This window comes from Vulpes vulpes, chromosome 12 (assembly GCF_048418805.1).
Source record: "Vulpes vulpes isolate BD-2025 chromosome 12, VulVul3, whole genome shotgun sequence".
Taxonomy (NCBI): domain Eukaryota; kingdom Metazoa; phylum Chordata; class Mammalia; order Carnivora; family Canidae; genus Vulpes; species Vulpes vulpes.
This window is the reverse complement of record NC_132791.1, coordinates 142,035,459-142,053,587: the sequence shown is the minus strand read 5'-3', so window position 1 is coordinate 142,053,587 and position 18,129 is coordinate 142,035,459. Positions and strand designations below refer to the sequence as shown.

At 45.4% G+C, this 18,129-nt stretch overlaps 1 protein-coding gene across 1 annotated transcript in view; it reads left to right on the top strand.

The window, feature by feature from the left end:
* The window catches only part of LOC112924940 (multidrug and toxin extrusion protein 1-like), a 36,988-nt gene that overhangs the window by 9,942 nt on the left and 8,917 nt on the right, over positions 1-18,129 (top strand). Inside the window, exons 5-14 of the mRNA XM_072730483.1 lie at positions 572-614; positions 2,228-2,272; positions 5,506-5,603; positions 5,863-5,960; positions 6,064-6,177; positions 6,261-6,328; positions 10,255-10,363; positions 10,477-10,552; positions 13,993-14,062; positions 14,332-14,464. Of these exons, the coding sequence (XP_072586584.1) occupies positions 572-614; positions 2,228-2,272; positions 5,506-5,603; positions 5,863-5,960; positions 6,064-6,177; positions 6,261-6,328; positions 10,255-10,363; positions 10,477-10,552; positions 13,993-14,062; positions 14,332-14,464 (854 nt within the window). The remainder of the gene's footprint in view (positions 1-571; positions 615-2,227; positions 2,273-5,505; positions 5,604-5,862; positions 5,961-6,063; positions 6,178-6,260; positions 6,329-10,254; positions 10,364-10,476; positions 10,553-13,992; positions 14,063-14,331; positions 14,465-18,129) is intronic.

Here is an 18,129-nt window from a genome sequence, read left to right as displayed (position 1 = left end):
AACTGGTCCCTCTCCACTCTCAGCATTCTGCTTTAATTGGCCTGGGGTGCGGCATGAGCATCCATGCATTTCAGAGTTCCCCTAGGTGATTCTAATGTGCTGCCAAGTTTGAGGCCTGCTGGTTTCGTTAACACAGACGCTTAAAATCAGTTCTTGTTCCCAGAGCAGTGGCTGTGAATCTAGAGGATGTTTGGCAATGTTGGGAGGCATTTCTGGTTATCAGAACTAGTGTGGGGGCTTTGCTACTGGGAGCAGCCAGAGATACTGTGAAGCATCTTTCAACGCACAGAGCACTATCTGGCTGTAGAGCTGAGTTTGAAAAACCGTGTCCTAGACCTCAAGATTTGGAAGAACCAAGGGAGGTAATCTGGGTTATGAGATGATAAGATCTATGTGTCCTGTCTCACATTTGCTCCAGCACTTTATCCCAGTGAATCCAGAAAGAGGCAAGAACAGGCAAGGCGGTGTTAGTTTATCCTCCCTTACCTTCCCTTGAAATGGAGACCCTCCTCCCCCCAAAAAAAGAAATGGAGACCCCTGCCACCTTTTTTTTTTTCTTTTTATTATATAGGCTTACGCAGGATTATGTCATGGTCTTCATTCCAGCTCTTCCCGTAAGTTTTGAAGGGTTACAAGGTCCCTCTCTTGAGATTCACTGGTAGAAGACAGCTGAGATACCTGTGAGCTCAGAGCGTTGGGTCAGTCTTCTGTGACTCACACATGTGATCATGTGATGTTGGCTCCTTCAAGAAATGTGGCTTTAATTATGCCCACAAGAGACACGAACATCTGTCCCCCTCAAGAAACACCCGTGTCACAAGGCAAGTCTAGGAGGCCACTGTCCTGAACTCCTACAGCTGGAGGGACCTTTGGGATCATCCACAAAAAGAAGTTCAGACTCTTTTTTTGTATGGTGGTAAATTCTTCCCCATCTCAGAACCCCTTAGGGCCTCACTCTGAACTTCTAGTTTTTTTCCTTGCTAAGCATGACCACACAGAGCCTTCCATGTGTGTTCATGGTGGACACAGTAGTGCGTGGTCAATGAACAATTAAAGCTAATTTTATTCAGTTGGACGATGGGCTGCCGTAACAAAATACCACAGATTGGGTGGCTCAAGCAACAGAAATCGATTTTTCTCACACTAGGGGAATCTGGAAAGTCAAACTCAGAATGTGGTAGGGTCGTTATCCTTGGGAGACCTTTCTCTATGGCTTGTAGATGCTCGCCTCCTTGCTGCCTCTCTCTGAGTGTGTGCAGCCCTGGTGTGTCTTGTCTTATAATGATACCAATCCTATTGGATTAGGGCCCACCCTGATGGCCTCATTTTAATTTAATCACCACTTTATTTAAATAACTTACTTTTAAAAAGATTTTATTTACTATGAGAGAGAGCACATGAGCAGGGGGAGGGGCAAGGGAGTAGACTCCCCACTGAGCAGGGAGCCTGATGTGGGGCTCAATCCCAGGAACTCTGAGCTGAAGGCAGATGTTTAACCGACTGAGCCCCCTAGGCCACCCCTTAATCACCTCTTTAAAAACTTTCACCAAATACTAGTCATGTTGAGGGTTAGGGCTTCAACATATGAATTTGGATGGATAAAATTGAGCTCTTAAAAATAGCCATGTACTTTCCTAATTGGCATTGTGGTCTTAATTTATCCTGAAAATTTTTTTAAAGATTTTATTTTTTTATTCATGAGACACAGAGGCAGAGACATAAGCAAAGGGAGAAGCAGGCTCTCTGTGCGGAGCCCAATGTGGAACTCGATCTCGGGACCCGGGGATCATGCCCTGAGCTGAGGGCAGATGCTCAACCACTCAGCCACTCAGCCACTCAGGCGTCCTTATCCTGAAGCCTTTAAAGTTGAATATTCTTTTGTTATTCTTCCAAGTAGGACAGTTGCCTAGTCTGTAAGAGGGGTGCTTCCCCTAGGGTTTGCCCAGGGACCTCCTTTACAGCCAAGCCCCAGAAGAATCTTTGCCATGCACTCAAGGAAACCGCTCTCTCAGACCCTAGGGTCACTTGGATCACGCTCGTCCATAAAAGAGATGTTTGGAACACTCTGGCCCCAGACAACTTGCCCCCCCCCCCCCCCCCGCTCCATCCTGAGATGGCATGCCTCTGCAGCTCTATATGGGAGCAGAGGGCAGCCAAGCCGTGGCTCCCAGCTCACTGCTGTGTGGCAAGGCCAAAATGTTAACATTCATCTCTTGTTCTCTTCTAGGCAACTTTTCTTTATGCGTTACAAGCTAAATATTTGCTCAACCAGGTAATGCAGACTCTCCTTTTTCTTTTGAGGGGGTGAAGTGCTCATGGGAGTCGATGCCTTGTGGTGATGGGGCCCTGAAAATACACAGGGTGGAGAAGGTCACCTCCCAGGAGCCACTGAAGTTACATTTCCCCGGGTTGTACGTGTAGGACTTTGGTGTGGACAGGTTTATGAAGTGAAATCAAGGAAAGGATACATTATTATTGGCTCTGGAAAATTCTTATCCTGTTCCCCCTCGGAAATATTGTCATTGGCAGGACAGAGTTAGCACTGTGCTGTTACCTAGCTCCCTGGAAGGAAGGGTGTGTGCCTGTGTGCCCCGCAGAAAGTGCCTGTCAGGCTCCAGGGAGTCAACCTCTGAGCTCAGATGGGTCTGAAAGGCCTGACTCTCCTCCGTGGGGCGTGAAGGCCCACGTTGTGATGATACCTCATGTCAGTTAGAACTCCACATGTGACTTAACAGCAACAGCCAAAAAACCCGAGACAGCTGCCCTGGCTCAGGTATGGAATTAGGTGCTAGAGTTTGTAGAACTATGGACTTTCTTCCAGATGAATCCAGGTAAATGAGGGTTCCGGGCAGTGGGTCATGGCCACACAGGCAGGCTCTCCAGGGCACAGGGAGGGAACAAGGGAAGGAGATTTTCCATCATCTATATAGTGTTACTAAGTTTAAGATACTACCCTGTGTGTGGAACATTTTATTTTATTTTATTTTATTTTATTTTATTTTATTTTATTTTTTTATATTTTCTATTTTTTTTTAATTTTTATTTATTTATGATAGTCAGAGAGAGAGAGAGAGGCAGAGACACAGGCAGAGGGAGAAGCAGGCTCCATGCACCGGGAGCCCGACGTGGGACTCGATCCCGGGTCTCCAGGATCGCGCCCTGGGCCAAAGGCAGGCACCAAATGTGTGGAACATTTTAAATCTTCATTCCTCTCTCTTATCCTTTGAGGGACAAGGAAAGACCTAGAAGGAGGAGCCTGGAGCTCAGAGAGGCCAGGAAGCATGACCTGGGTTTGAGAGAACACATAGCAAACCTGAAGTGTTTTGGTCACCAAGGGGTGGGAATGCGGAGGGCATGATGTGGGTAGAGGGACCCAGCTTAGGACAGAATCAGGGAGATGGGCCAGCCCAGGTTCTGCACGTGCAGGGACCTTGCACTTGTTCTCTGCTGCAGATTTCAATTGGTGGGAAACCAGTGGATGGCCAGGGGAGGAGAGGGGCCTTTTGGAGCTAGTCTAAACAAAAGATGCTGTAGTTCTGTGCCAGAAGAGGATGTCCTATGGGAGCAACAGGAGACACAATGCCAGAGTGGATCCTATAGAATGAAATGACCCAGTGACCGGAGGGATGGGTGGGAGAGTGAGGCATTGCATGTAACCCAGCTTCGTCTTGGGGCCCAGCCCAGTTGTGAATGTGGGGCACAAGGGAAGCAGCTGGTATGGGGACACCATTACCGCAATTGGAGAGGGTGGGAAGAGCCCTGATGAAATGGGCAGGGTGCTGCCTATACTTTTAGTGGGGGGGGGGGTTTAGAGAAGGTGACCCCATTCAGCTTCTGCTGACTTTCCTCTGCAGGAAGCCATCTCTTGCATATTTTTGGTTTCAATCATGTGTATGTGCATAGCTCCTGATTTACAGCTCTAACCACCGGTCTTGCCCTGCTGCCTGTGGGAGGCCTGTGAACATTGCACGCTTGACCTTCTCATCCCCCAGGCCTGCGTCTCCATTTGCCTCTGTTCCCTGTTAGCAGCCTCGCACATCTCCTCTTTGGGTAACCTGTTCTCACGTGGGTCTCGATCTTTTCCTTTGCTCCCCCAGCCCATCAGTGATAGTCCTGTAGGTCCTGCTTGTCCTCCCTCCATCCCCCTTACCTCATTTCCTCTCATTTTTTCTCCTACTTCTTCAATGCCTCAGTAGCTTCTTATGGAGTCTTCCCGCTGCCCGTCCTTACCTGGGCCAACCCCACACTGCTGCTTTTATTTTCTACCTGAAAGGAACGGGTGGTTACCTACCTTTGTGGGTAAAAACGAAGCAGGGTCAAGTGACCCACATAAGCGGTTCGGCCGATATCCTGAGCCCAGGACTACCGAGACCATCAGAGACAAACGCACAGCATGGCAGGTGTGCCAGCCAGAGCATGGCAGAGATTAGAGGAGTGTGGTTCTCACCTGACATAGGGAAGAGTTAGCATAAGACCATGAAGGATGGAGTTCGGGTGCAACAAGCAGGCAGACAAGCCAGGGGAAGGCTTGTTTCGGCATCAGCTCAGGGCAAAGCAGGAAAGGGATCAGTGCTAGGTCTGCCCTGCCACGTGGACCCAAGTCTTCCTTCCTTGGGGAGCTCAGATAGATGCAGATTGCCGTATCCAGAGATCCACGGGAAGCTCTGTCCCCAGGTCAGAAATTGAGGCTGCTTTTGGGGTGTGTGTGTGTGTGTGTGAGAGAGAGAGAGAAAGTGTTGGCAATCCCCCAGATGAGAGGGAGCTTTTGTTTGTTGATACAACTGCAAACAGCAAGATGTCACATGGTCTGTGATTTCAGAGAGCCGGCTTTCTCAGAGAGTGAAAAATTAGCAGTCGTTCAGAGATGGGGCCGGGGTGACAGTTCGCAGCTGGGAGAAGTAGGAGCACTTCCTGTGAGCGTCACAGCTGGCTTTGTCACGTCTGCACCTCTATCCCTGATGCTTGATGGTTGAGGATGCCCAGTGGGCAGCTTGGTGCCTCCCCAGCCCGGGTCATTTGTGTCCTCCGCCTGCCGTCTTAGGCTGAGATGCCAGGCGGCCTGGACTGTTCTGCTCTGTACGTCTGAGCAGAGCCAGGTGTGACGGAGTCGTCCTCCCACTCCAGCCTCGTGAGGTCATCTTAGATTTTCTTAGGTCACTGAACTTTCCGTTCGGGCAAGAAAGTGCTGAGCTTTTCACCCACTGTCCCGTGTGGAAGGGGACTGGTTTATACCCAGTCCCCACCATTCCTTGCACTCTGGGAGGCGAACCACCTGTCTTCCTGCCTCTCCACTGCCTTCTCATCTCCTGCCTGTGTCCCCGTGGCCAGAGCTGCGTGCTTCACGCCCCTGGGAGGAGGAGAGGGTAGGAGGCAGGAAGGTAGGAGCAGTGACATGGACATCCAGGTAGGTCGTCACGGCGGCTTGCCACGCATGCGTGTATGGGGAGAAGGCAGCAGTCCTGCTGCTTGGTCTCCAGCGTGGGGTGTGGTCTCTCCTCGTTTCAGGGAATTGTCCTGCCCCAGATCCTAACCGGAGTAGCAGCCAACCTTGTCAATGCCGTCATCAACTATCTGTTTATTTATCAGCTGTATCTTGGGGTGATGTGAGTCCAGCTGATTCTTGGGATGGGGGAAGGAATGACCTGCATGTGGCTTTTCCAGAGAGGGATGGGAGGGATGGGGGGGGAGACCTAGACCTGGTCAGGCATCCATATGTGGTCCTCTCCCTGGACTACACTGGAATATACTGTCTGGGGTGGAGAGTGAGGCTGCTCCGGGAAGAAGATGTGTTTAGGGCTTCTGCAGGTTCCCAGCAGGATGGAAGACAGGGGGTCCTTCCCTCACTGGGACCGTTCTTCCCAGGGGGTCAGCGCTGGCAAATATGATTTCCCAGTTCACCCTGGCACTGGTCCTCTTCCATTACATCATTTCGGGGAAACTGCATGAAGCTACATGGGGAGGTAAAGACTGCCATTTGTCTTCCATGTTGGACATGGGTTTTGTGTTGGGTTGATGTCTAACCCAACCACTCATGGTGTTAATACTTCTGTGTCCCCACTGCAGGGTGGTCCCTTGAGTGTCTACAGGACTGGGCCTCCTTTTTCAACCTGGCCATCCCCAGCATGCTCATGCTGTGCATGGAGTGGTGGGCCTACGAGATTGGGAGCTTACTGAGTGGTCAGTGTGGGGACAGGTGGTGATGGCTGGTGTGAACATGGGCCCCTTCCAGGAACATAGTGTCAGCTGCCTCTCTCTACCAGGTATCCTCGGCATGGTGGAGCTGGGAGCCCAGTCTGTCGTGTATGAACTGACTGTCATTTTATACATGGTGAGTGAGTGGGAGCCAGTCATGGGGAGGTGCTAGGTGTTCCCCTTGAAAAAAAGAGTCCCAGGAATGAGCATAGGCATTTATCACATGAGTAGGGTTTTTTTTTTGTAAAGATTTTATTTATTTATTCATGAGACACACAGAGACAGGAAGAGACATAGGTAGATGGAGAAGCAGGCTCCTCATGGGAGCCCAATGTGGGACTTGATCCCCAGACCAGGATCATGCCCTGAGCCGAAGGCAGATGCTCAACTGCTGAGCCACCCAGGCATCCCATGTGAGTAGTTTTTAAAATGATTTGTGAAAATAAAATTTCATCCCAGAGGGGAGGGTCCATTTGGAATGATGGGGTCTTGCCTGTGAGCTGAGGGGAGTTGGGAAGAATGAATTGTTCAGCACTGGTCATACACGTCCTAGCACGATTCAGATCTGAATGATTGGCTTTGATTGCCACACTGGCCAAACATGAAGAAGCTTTTCCAGTTGTCAAACACAAAGGCCTTGGGGACAGGTGGGGGCACAAAGGGTGATGGCCGTGGGCGCATGGCAAGAGGAGCCTAGCTCCTCATGTCTCCCCAAGTTCTTTTCCTGCCTGGGTCTGATGGTTCTTAAGCTCAATGTGATCACTCCTAGGTTAGACCCCAAAGACAGGGAAGCAGGGTCTCTAGCAGATACTTGTATCCAAGCCCACAGCAGCGTTATTCATGATAGCCAAAAGGTGAAAGAACTCAAGTGACCATCAACAGATGGAAAAGCAGCTGGTGGTCTCTGTGTACAACGGAATATTATCTAGCCTTGGAAAAGAAGCAGATTTTGATGTGCTAGAGAAGAATCCCAGTTGTTAGAGGCTTTCCTTTAACTTTGTTTCATTGAAAGCAGCAACTGGAAATTCTGAAGGGCTTTCATCTCTAGCAAGTGCCACTTCAGAAAGGGAAAATTGTAAGCCGAAGGGGATGGAAGCTGGCATATGTGCTTTGTCATGGTTTGTGGTATTAATGCTTAGAATCCCCCTGCCCTGCCTTGAGGTTGGTTATATTAAAAATTTATATAAAACATGTCTTTCCTATTTTTTAAAAGATTCATTTTAGAGAACGTGGGGTTGGGGGTGGTGGTGCGAGGGGTGGGGGAGAGGGAGAGAGAATCTCAAGCAGACTCCATGCTGAGCATGGGGCTCAATCTCAAGACCTCAAGATCAGACCAGATCCAAAACTAAGAGTCAGATGCTGAACTGTGCCGCCCAGGCACCCCCATATTTCCTTTTTTTTTTTTTAAGAATCATTCTCTTGAGGATCTATGCTTTTTGTTTTTGCTTTCATTCTGTTCTCAGCAGAATTTTTAAACCTATATTTGTCACTTCAACACTTGATATTTTATATCCTTTTTAAATTCCAGTAAGTTCAGTAACTATATCTAAATCAAAATGCTTACCAGTTGTATCACTGCGCGCATAATTTTTCAGTCTCTTGCAGAATATTTATTTTCTAATGTTTCAAAATTATGAACACCACTTCAGAGATGCTTGAGGACAGAGTATCTTTATATACTTGTTTCTTTCTTTCTTTTTTAAGATTCTATTTATTTATTCATGAGAGAGACAGAGAGAGGCAGAGACACAGGCAGAGGGAGAAGCACGCTTCCTGAGGGGAGCCTGATGCGGGACTCAATCCCAGGACCCCAGGATCACGTCCTGGGTTAAAGGCAGACGCTCAACCATTGAGCCACTCAGGCATTCATCCCTACTTGATTGTTTCTTTAGGATAAATTCCTAAAAGGGAAATTTAATTACAGTTATTAAGCCTTTGTTTTTTAAAGATTTTATTTAGTTATTTGAGAGAGAAAGAGCACAAGCAGGGGGAGAGGGAGAGGGAGAAGCAGACGAGTCTGATCTGGGATCATGACCCGAGCCAAAGTCAGATACTTAGCCAGCTGAGCCACCTAGATGCCCTCAGTTTTAAGTCTTTTGCATATATTGATATATGCTTTCCAATAGGCTTATGAGAACTTACATTTGTATTTTTTTAATCAAAGGAGGGATTTATACCCTTTACTTCTCTTCCTCAGCTGTTTATATTTTGCCCCATTCCCTTGTGCTATCAATTAATTGATGTATCCATCTATTATCTCTATAATCTCTATTCAAATATTATCTGTTCTGATAATGTCCTTTAAAACGATTTTTCTCCTAGAAGCTGTTATGCAGCTTCTTTGTTATTTTTAAAGATTTAATTATTTGAGAGAGAATGTGTGTAAGCAAGGGGAGGGGCAGAGGAAGAGAACCTCCAGCAAACTCATTGCTGGGTGCAGAGCCGACAGTGGTAGGGGGGTGGACTGGGTCCCCACCCCCATCCCATGACCTGAGCTAAAACTAAGATTCTGAGGCTCCACCAGCTGAGCCACCCAGGCGCTCCTAACGTGTTATGCTTCTTTAGTGCCCTTTAATCTGGAACATATCCCCAGCCATTGTCTTTCTTGACCTTGACGTTTTTGAAGTACAGGGGCCACTTTACACAGACTTCCCTCGAGTTGTCATAGCTGACACTTCCTTGTGAGTAGTTTGAATCTGCATGCATTTTTGGCAGGAATACTACAGATGGGTCCCTGTGTGCTTCTGGCAGGTTCGGTCAGGAGGCAGGTGATACAGATTTGTTCCACGACTGGTGATATTAACTGATTTCTTGGTTGAGGTGGTGCCTCCTGGGTTTCTCCATCACTGAGTTACTCTCTTTAAAGCCCTTTGTAACTGATAAATAATTGGTGGGGGAGCTGTTGGCTCCCACTGGTGAGTTTCCAGGCAGGGACTCAGTCTTGTAGGTCTCAGATCGGTGAGATTTCTGTAGTCCTGCCCATAAGGCAAAATTCATGTTTCAAAGGGTGATGACTTTTTTTTTTAAATTAATACTAATTTCTCAAGTGGTAAATTTATAGCTACTAGTAATGACTGATTTCTATTGAATAATTACTACACATGAGGCATTGTTCTCAGCAGCTAGCATATATGGACTCATCAAATCCCCACTGTAACCCTAGGAGGTAGGCTCTGTTACAAGATCCTATTCACTGACAAAATAACTATGGGCAAGAGAGGGTGAGTAATTTGCTCAGGGTCATACAGCTGATAAGTGGCTTAGCCAGGACTTGAACCCAGGCGGTATAGCTTCAAAATTCCCATTCCTAACCACAATGCCATTTTGCCTTTCTGGATCTGCTTTAGCACCATGTTTCTAATCCTGCCCCTCCTTGCCCCCCCCCCCCCCCCCCCCGTGAGCTAGCCTGCTATCAGCCTGATATACATCTTTCTGTTCTTAAGTTCCTTTAGCCCAACATTTTGGGGAAGGAGCGGGGAGGCCAGCGTTTTAGGATCTTTTTTTTTTTTTGTAAGATTTTATTTATTTATTAATGAAAGACACAGAGGCAAAGACATAGGCAGAGGGAGAAGCAGGCTCCTTGCAGGGAGCCTGATGGCAGGACTCTATCCCAGGACCCGGGATCATGATTTGAGCCAAAGGCAGATGCTTAACCACTGAGCCACCCAGGTGCTCCTAGGATTCTGACTTTTAAACTTGATCCATTGATGGTCTTTCAGAACAGATTTAGCTTGGACTCCTGGCAGTCCATTCATCCTCACATATGCTGAAGGAAGAATGTGGTCATACAGGACCCTCCCATTTCAGAAGCCATGCACAAAAGCCCAGTGAGTAATGCAGTCTCACATTAGCCTTGGGGGCACCCAGCTCAACAGAAGGAATATTGCAGATTAGCAATTGCGGATTAGCAATTAGAATTTGTAGTGCTGAGTTTTACCAAGGTGTGCTGCAGGATCTACTAGGTTGAGCCAAGAGGCAGGGCTGCTGCTCAGCTTCTGCTCTTTCTTTCCTTTTCATTATTGTATGCTTCTTTTTTTATTATTTTTTCTCTTTTCATTTTAGATACCTTCAGGTTTCAGCATGGCTGCCAGCGTCCGAGTAGGGAATGCACTGGGTGCTGGAAACATTGAGCAGGCCAAGAAGTCCTCAGCTGTCGCCCTGCTGGTCACAGGTGTGCTTAGACTCTCCAGTCTGTGACTCACCTGAGTGGTCTTGGCACGGGAAGCCCAGCTTCCCGTCCCCTCCTTTCTCACTGTGCTGTCTCTCTGCCATTTTTACCTCTAGGATTCTTTGCTGTAACCTTTTGTGTCGTGATGTTAGGCTGTAAGGATCTCGTGGGGTTCATTTTCACTACCGACCGGTGAGTGCAGAGATTTTCTTGAAATGTGAAATCTACGGTAATGAAATGGTTAGGTAGGTGATTTCGCGCTGGGCTTCCTGGGAGTGCTGCACTGTGGAGGGTCACCAAGCCATTTGCAAGATTAGAGAAACCCACTGATGTTACCTGGGAAGAACTGATTAGCTATAGGAGGCAATTTATCATCTAGAATGCCAGTGTATTGGGCACAGGGAGTAATATATGCTACTAGTGATCAGGATATACGTGTATCTTAAGGAAACCCTTTTTGGGTACCATTAATTACATTTCCAGTTAATGACTTTGTTTCCAATGACAAGAATTATTTAGTATCTCAGAATCTGCCTAAGTGCCTGGTGTGTACAAGTTGTGTAATACACTCATCAATTCAAATTGAAGTTAAGCTCTCCCTAATGAGTCGTCTCAAAAATTCACATTATCAGGCTGATTACTGAGAAGAACTCTCAGTAAGGGATGGGTCCGGTCTGCTCTGTGGTTTGTGGGTTTGGATTGATTGGTTGCTTTTGGGTTTTTTTTTTTTAAAGATTTTATTTATTTTTTCATAAGAGACACAGAGAGAGGCGCAGAGACACAGGCAGAGGGAGAAGCAGGCTCCCTGTAGGGAGCTTGATGTGGGACTTGACCCCAGGACTCCAGGATCATGACATGAGCCAAAGGCAAACCTCAACCGCTGAGCTACCCAGGTTCCCCGGATTGGTTGCTTTCATCAGTGAGGATGGCTGGTGTGTTTTGGCTATGTGCATATATTGCAAGGATACCTCTGATTTAGGATTCTTTTATCAACAATTATAAAATGTAAAATTAACTTTTCCTTCATGGATTTAAAAAGCAAGTGGTGGACAGAACTGCCTCACAGTCCACTCTTTAGGTATTTGTCTTTTGACCTTTTCTTTTGTTTAAAGGTGTACATATTTATTTGAGAGAGAGAATGAGTGGGAGGGGCAGAGAGAGAGGGAGAGAGAATCTCCAGCACTCTGTATTTAGCACTGAGCCCAACACAGGGCTCGATCTCACAACCTTGACATCACAACCTGAACCGAAACCAAGACTCTGATGCTCAACCAGCTGAGCCACCTAGGCACCCCTGTCTTTTGACTTCTGGTGTTGGATTGTCCTCTTTCAGCCTCAGCCATTTCACTGTGGGGAAATATAATGTCTAAGTGTTTCTCACTTCAGAGTGAGTGGAAAGGCAACCAGAAATCATTCTGGTTTTCTTGCAAAGGAATCAGAATTAACATCATCAGGCCTGTATCCTGTGCTGATAGTTTTAGTAGGAACATGGCAGGTGTTTGATCCTGAGTCTGTCTCCTTCCAGAAACCATGCAAGGCAGGCAAACGCCTGGAAAAACAAAAGGCCCACAAACCATATCTTTGATGATATTAGGGGGACAGAATACTCACAATATCAAATTATTTATAAGCTGGTCGGGATCAGCTAAAACTGGTAGAATTGGTGATGTAAATTCTAACAACACACAGACACCTAACCTAATCAAAGAGGAAAAAGGGGAGAGAGCTCCTCAATGCAAAGTAAGAGGAGGGGAATTATTTGAAAAAGAAACAATTTATTTTATTTTATTTATTTATTTATTTATTTTTTTAAACTGTAATTTGTTTTTTTTATTTTTTTATTTATGATAGTCACAGAGAGAGAGAGAGGCAGAGACACAGGCAGAGGGAGAAGCAGGCTCCATGCACCGGGAGCCCGATGTGGGATTCGATCCCGGGTCTCCAGGATTGCGCCCTGGGCCAAAGGCAGGCGCCAAACCGCTGCGCCACCCAGGGATCCCAGAAACAATTTTTTTTAAACCATGAGAGACTAGTTTGCATGACTTGTGAGTAAAGTATTATTATTATTGTTATTTTAATAAAAATGTTAAAATATTTTATTCATTTATTCATGAGAGACAGAGAGAGAGAGAGAGAGAGAGAGAGAGGCAGAGACACAGGCTCCATGCAGGGAGCCTGATGCGGGACTCAATCCAGGGACTCCAGGATCACTCCCTGAGCCAAAGGCAGGCACTCAACCGCTGAGCCACCCAGGTGTCCCTTGTGAGTAAATTAAAAAAAAAAATCTGGAAGGAATAAAAAATCTTCTAGGAAAATAATGTACCAAAATGTACCTTGGAAAACAATTTCCTTAGAAGAAATAAAAATGTATTTTAAAATCTCAAAAAGCACTAATCCCTGGGGGCTCCAAAGGAGAATTTTATAAAACCTTTAAAATATAATTCAGTGTTGTCAAACTGTTGCAGAGACCAGAAAAAAGAAAATACAACATTAGTACTGAAATCTGACAAAGTTTGTACCATAAAAAAGTTGCAGAACAATCTCACTTATTAATACCAATCTTAAAATCCAAAATAAGGTATTAGTGGACAGAATTCAGCAGCATATAGAAGATAACACCTTTTGATAGAATATAAAAGTGAAGATAATATATTAGGTGGAAAAGTCAAGTTGTGGAACATCATGTAGAGAATGCTAGAACATGAAATGACAGAAACTAGAAGAAGATAAGAGAATGCATTTGTATCTGCCCTGGACAAGTACGGACAGTACTAATGGTTGATGCCTTGTCTGGGGGAGGTGGTAATGGGTGGGCTGGGAACAGAGAGGAAGTCATAATTTTTCTTGTTATCTTTTTCATGTTGTTGGATTTCTGTTAACCATTGCATATGTTACCTATTCAAAAAATAAAATTGAATTTGAAGAACTGTGGTTCTGTCTTTTTTTTTTTTTTTTTTTGGAGAGGGGAGGGGACAGATCATCTTGTTCAGTGCTGGACTTATTGTTCTTTTAATTCACTCAACAAATACTTATTGCCAGACAATGTTCTGGGTTTCATTTGTTAATCACTCAGGAGTATTATGGAATTTTTATTATTATTTTTTAAATTTTTGCCTCACTGGGTTAGTGGCAGCATTTTCTCATTTCTCTTCAAGTGTAGGCGTCATAATCGAAGTCTCTAGCTGTAGAGGTTAGGGACTATTTTTAGGCACCAAGGAGAATTCTATAAACTGTTATCTATGGCCTTTGTAATTTGCCCACCTTGCTTCCACAGAGAACCTTGACCACTCCACTGTGCATGCTTCATCCAGACACACAGAGAGAGATGTGTGGAATCATGTTAAAAGAAGGATGGTGTTATAATCCAAGTTTTATTTTTTTTATGGGGGCAGTGGAGCACCTAATCATTTGATTTAACTATCTCCATCGACCAAATGGACTGAATATTTCTTCTGAAAGTCATGAGATGCATTGTAGGGTTGGTTTTCCCTATGGGCCAAGCAACGGGAGGATTGTCCCCAAATTGGGCTTGTTGGCTGGAATGCATGAGCCAAATGCCATCCCCTGCATCAGAGTCTGCTTTTTCCCACATGTCTGTCTCCTGATCACTTTGTGTTTTCTTTTCCTAACAGAGAAATCATTGTTCTAGTGGCTCAGGTGATTCCAATCTCTGCTGTTTCCCATCTGTTTGAAAGTCTTGCTGTAAGTATGGTGGAATTATTCCCTTCAAGCACCTTTATGATCTGTGTATTTCTTCTGATGGTGGTAAATTAAAAGAGAAAAAAGCAATTGGGGTGGGGCAGGTAGGTGATGCTGAATATTTTTAGCATATTTGCTTGACAAGAATACACTGGCACATGATGTGATGATGGTCTTTAAGTCTGAGTCCCCTGGGATGGGGAGTGCTCAGGGATGAGAATCTTTGAGAAGCCTCAGCAGTGTTCTCACTGATAAATGTTATCTACCTACAGTGCACAAGTGGTGGCATTCTGCGGGGAACTGGCAACCAGAAGGTTGGGGCCATTGTCAATGCCATTGGGTATTATGTGATTGGTCTCCCTGTTGGGATTTCACTGATGTTTGCAACCAAACTGGGAGTGATTGGTAAGTATTACCCAGGGGGAGGCACATCTGTTTTACTCCTGGGCCCCAGAAATGACTGTTGGCACCTGCAGGCTTCTTTTGGTGACTTGGCTCTGAAACTTTGGAACTTGTGCACATTCATTATGTACTTGCCTGTCAGAAAGAGCAGGGAGTGGGCAGGATGTAACCAGGGCCCAAGGCTCTAGGTTCATGCCTCTTTTTACCCTGCCAAGCCCTCTTCTACACTGACCTACTCAAGCAGAGCAGGATGACCTTTCTACTCCTCTTCCTGCCTTGTGTCATCAAGTTGTCACTTCTTCAAAGTTGGTGACAGCAGGGGTGTAGTTCTGTCCATTGGTGACAGCCCTTTGATGGTGAGACCCTGAGAGTGAGGCTTTAGGACTAGTTGAGGCCATTACAAACTGGCCATACTGGAGTATTCGGGGAGAGTCAGAAGAAGCCCTGGGTCAGCCTTGGTGTGATCCTTCAGAACCTCTGACAGCATACGTAGAATTCTGGCTGTATACATCCTAGAGCATCCACGCCCTGTGGCTGAGCCCACACAGCACCTAGAGCTGTGCTCTTGACATCCCCTTCATTGCCATTCTGTACCCTCTACTTCCCTCCTGCTATGACCTTTTAAGCCACGTGTCTTGCAGGTCTCCCCACAAGGGTATGGGTGTGATGTGTATAAACATCACAGAAGGAAGGCACAGGGGTACTGGGGGAGACCCTTTATCACCTTACCACTTTTGGAAGAAAGAACTCAATCCACAGGATCTGGAATTAACAGAGATAATCTTTCAAAGAAAAAGTACGGAAACAAATGATTCCCCAGTTTTGGTTTCTAAAATAATAATTTGGAATACATGGGCAGTTCATAAATGATTATCTTAAAACCTAAATACATTATCTTTGGGTGAAGTAGTGATGGACTTGAGTGTGGCTCATTTTTATCCATCAGCACTTGGCAGGCTCGGAGTGGTGAGAAGTCATCTGATACCTAGAGTGAACTTCCCATCCCATTAGGCTGCATGTTGTTCTCAAGTTCAATAATATTTTATGAAAAATATTGGAGATGTTCAAAGGATGGAGTTGCCAATGCAAAGTTCACTGGACTTTCATCAATCATGTGCAGAAAATTACTTAGCTGAGTCTCTGGCATTACTCATATTTTGGATTTGCCATTGGCATAGCTAAGAAAAATATTGGAGGAATCCACTTAAAAATACGGATCTGTCTGTGGTCCCAGTGCTGTATGAGGCCCAGCCCACTTGTTCATTTGACAAAAGCAAACCTGATTTGTACAAAGTAGAGGGAGTTAAGAATCAAAAGAAGTGCTGTGGAGATGCCACGCCTGGGTAGTTCAATCAGTTAAGTGTCTGCCTTTAGCTCAGGTCATGATCCCAGAGTCCTGGGATTGAGCCCCTGCTCAGTGGGGAGCCTGCTTCTCCCTCTCCCTCTGTCCCTCCCCCCCAGTCATGCTCTCTCTCTTAAATAAAGTTTTTAAAAAATGCTCTGATACAAACTTCTAGTTATAAAGTAAGTCCTGGGAGTATAATGTGTAGCACAGTGGTTATAGTTAATAATACTATATCACATGTTTGAAGGTTACTAAGGGAGTAGATCTTAAAAGTCTTCATCCTCAGAAAAAGAACTTTGTAAGTCTGTGGTGAAAGATAGCAAGATTTACTGTGATCATTTTATAGAATATACAAATATTGAATCATGATGTTGCACACTTGAAACTAGTGTATCAGTTGTATCTCAGTTTTAGTTTATTATTTAAATATTTTATTTATTTATTAACGAGAGACAGAGAGAGAGAGAGAGAGAGAGGCAGAGACACAGGCAGAGGGAGAAGCAGGCTCCCTGCAGGGAGCCCGATGTGGGACTCAATCCCTGGACCTGGGATCACGACCTGAGCCTAAGGCAGGGGCTCAACTGCTGAGCCACCCAGGCATGCCTTATATCTCAATTTTTAAAATGTTGGAAACTCTGAGTCGATGAGGGTTCTGTGAGAACATTGTAGTTAATCCCTGCCACCCACCTCTCCCAGAAAAAAAGGTGCATAATGCTAACTGGTTTTTAATATTGTGGCACCATTGGCAGGGGATGCAGTATACCTACCCAGGGTGCTCAGAGGAGCATCAGTATGCTACAGGCTCTCATGGGCAGCTCCAGCAAATCATAAATTCCCTGGGAGGCTTTTTCAAATACATTCCTAGGTCTTGCCTACGAGATTTTCCTACTCCTACTGTTTTGGGGTTCCTAGGTTGAGTTGGACAGAAATCTTTTAAATGGTGTCTAGTGAAATTGCTGGAAATCTAAAAATTACACCTGGGGATAGCTGGTTATTTTCTGTTTAGGGTGGTTAGGGTAAGCTTGAAGTTTCTATGGATTGGGAACACTGGATTTGAGAGAGAAAGCCTCCATTTATGTAAATGGAGGCTTTCTCTCTCAAATTCAGAAAGCCTCCATATATTTATATATATATAATGAATAAAAAATATATAAAATATATATTTATATTTGTGTACATATATACACACATATATACAAATGTATATATACATATACATATACATTTATGTATATATACAAATACATATATTTGCTTTTGTTTTTCATGGAAATGGCCAGTGGCCATTAACTTTACTCATCTAAATGTTGGGCTGATCTCTCTGGAAACATGTGATGGGGGCGAATGGTATCAAGAAGCAGATCTATAAACTTTGCACCAAATCTGTCTACCTGCATCTTAAAGCACAAGTCTGGTCTAGCTACGTTGCCCTTGCCCAGATCTAGATGAGTTGTGAAAATGAACAAAACCCAGCCAAATTGGAAAAGCAAAGGCCATTTATTTTGAGCCTGCTCCAACAAGGGATGTGGTCCCCCCATCGCTGGAGTTTTGGCAGAGACCCGGGGCAGGCAGAAGAGTAGGAGAACTTTGTGGTGGGGACAAGGGAAGAGTTTTGAGCACCCTGGAGGACACTGGTGGCCTAGGAAAAAGGTGGGCTAACTAGAAGTCAGGCATCTTGTGTGATTGGTCAGGGGTGGAGGTTTGGTTTTCTCTGCTTGGCCCTAAGTTGGAAGCAGGGACAAAAATTAAGGAAGCTGTTTGTCATTGATCATGTCCTGCCCATTCTGGTTCAACTGTTACAGAAGTTATTATTGAGGTCCCTGGAGTATCCCTAGAGATAGTCTGGCTTCTGGCAAGTCTGATGTGTAGCAGGCTGGCTTTTGGGTTGTTTATCATAGGTAGGGGGTTTCCTGGGTATGTTGCTGCAGGCAGTGAGTCATAGTTCTATTTTCACATATGGTGTGACCATTGTTTCTCTATTCAGTGTCTCAGTCTCTCTTTCAGGGAAAACTAGAGACTCAGGGAATTCAGGGAAAACTAGAGGGGCCAGATCTTCACCACTTGGGATTATAAAATCGTCTTCATAGTCAATCATATTGCAAGATCTTGAGTTTCTTGATGTTGGCCGTTATGGCGGTCATCGCTGGGAAAGCGGCTGTGCAGAAACATTTCAAGAGTTGGGGTAACATGTAACCAACCAGCACCATACCTCCTGATAGAATCCCTTCCCACAAAGTTCAGGAGCAGTTTTTCTCTGCTGTCTTTTCCACTAGATAAAATCTCCTGGCTAAAGATTGTGAAGAAGCTGTTTACGAAGATGTTG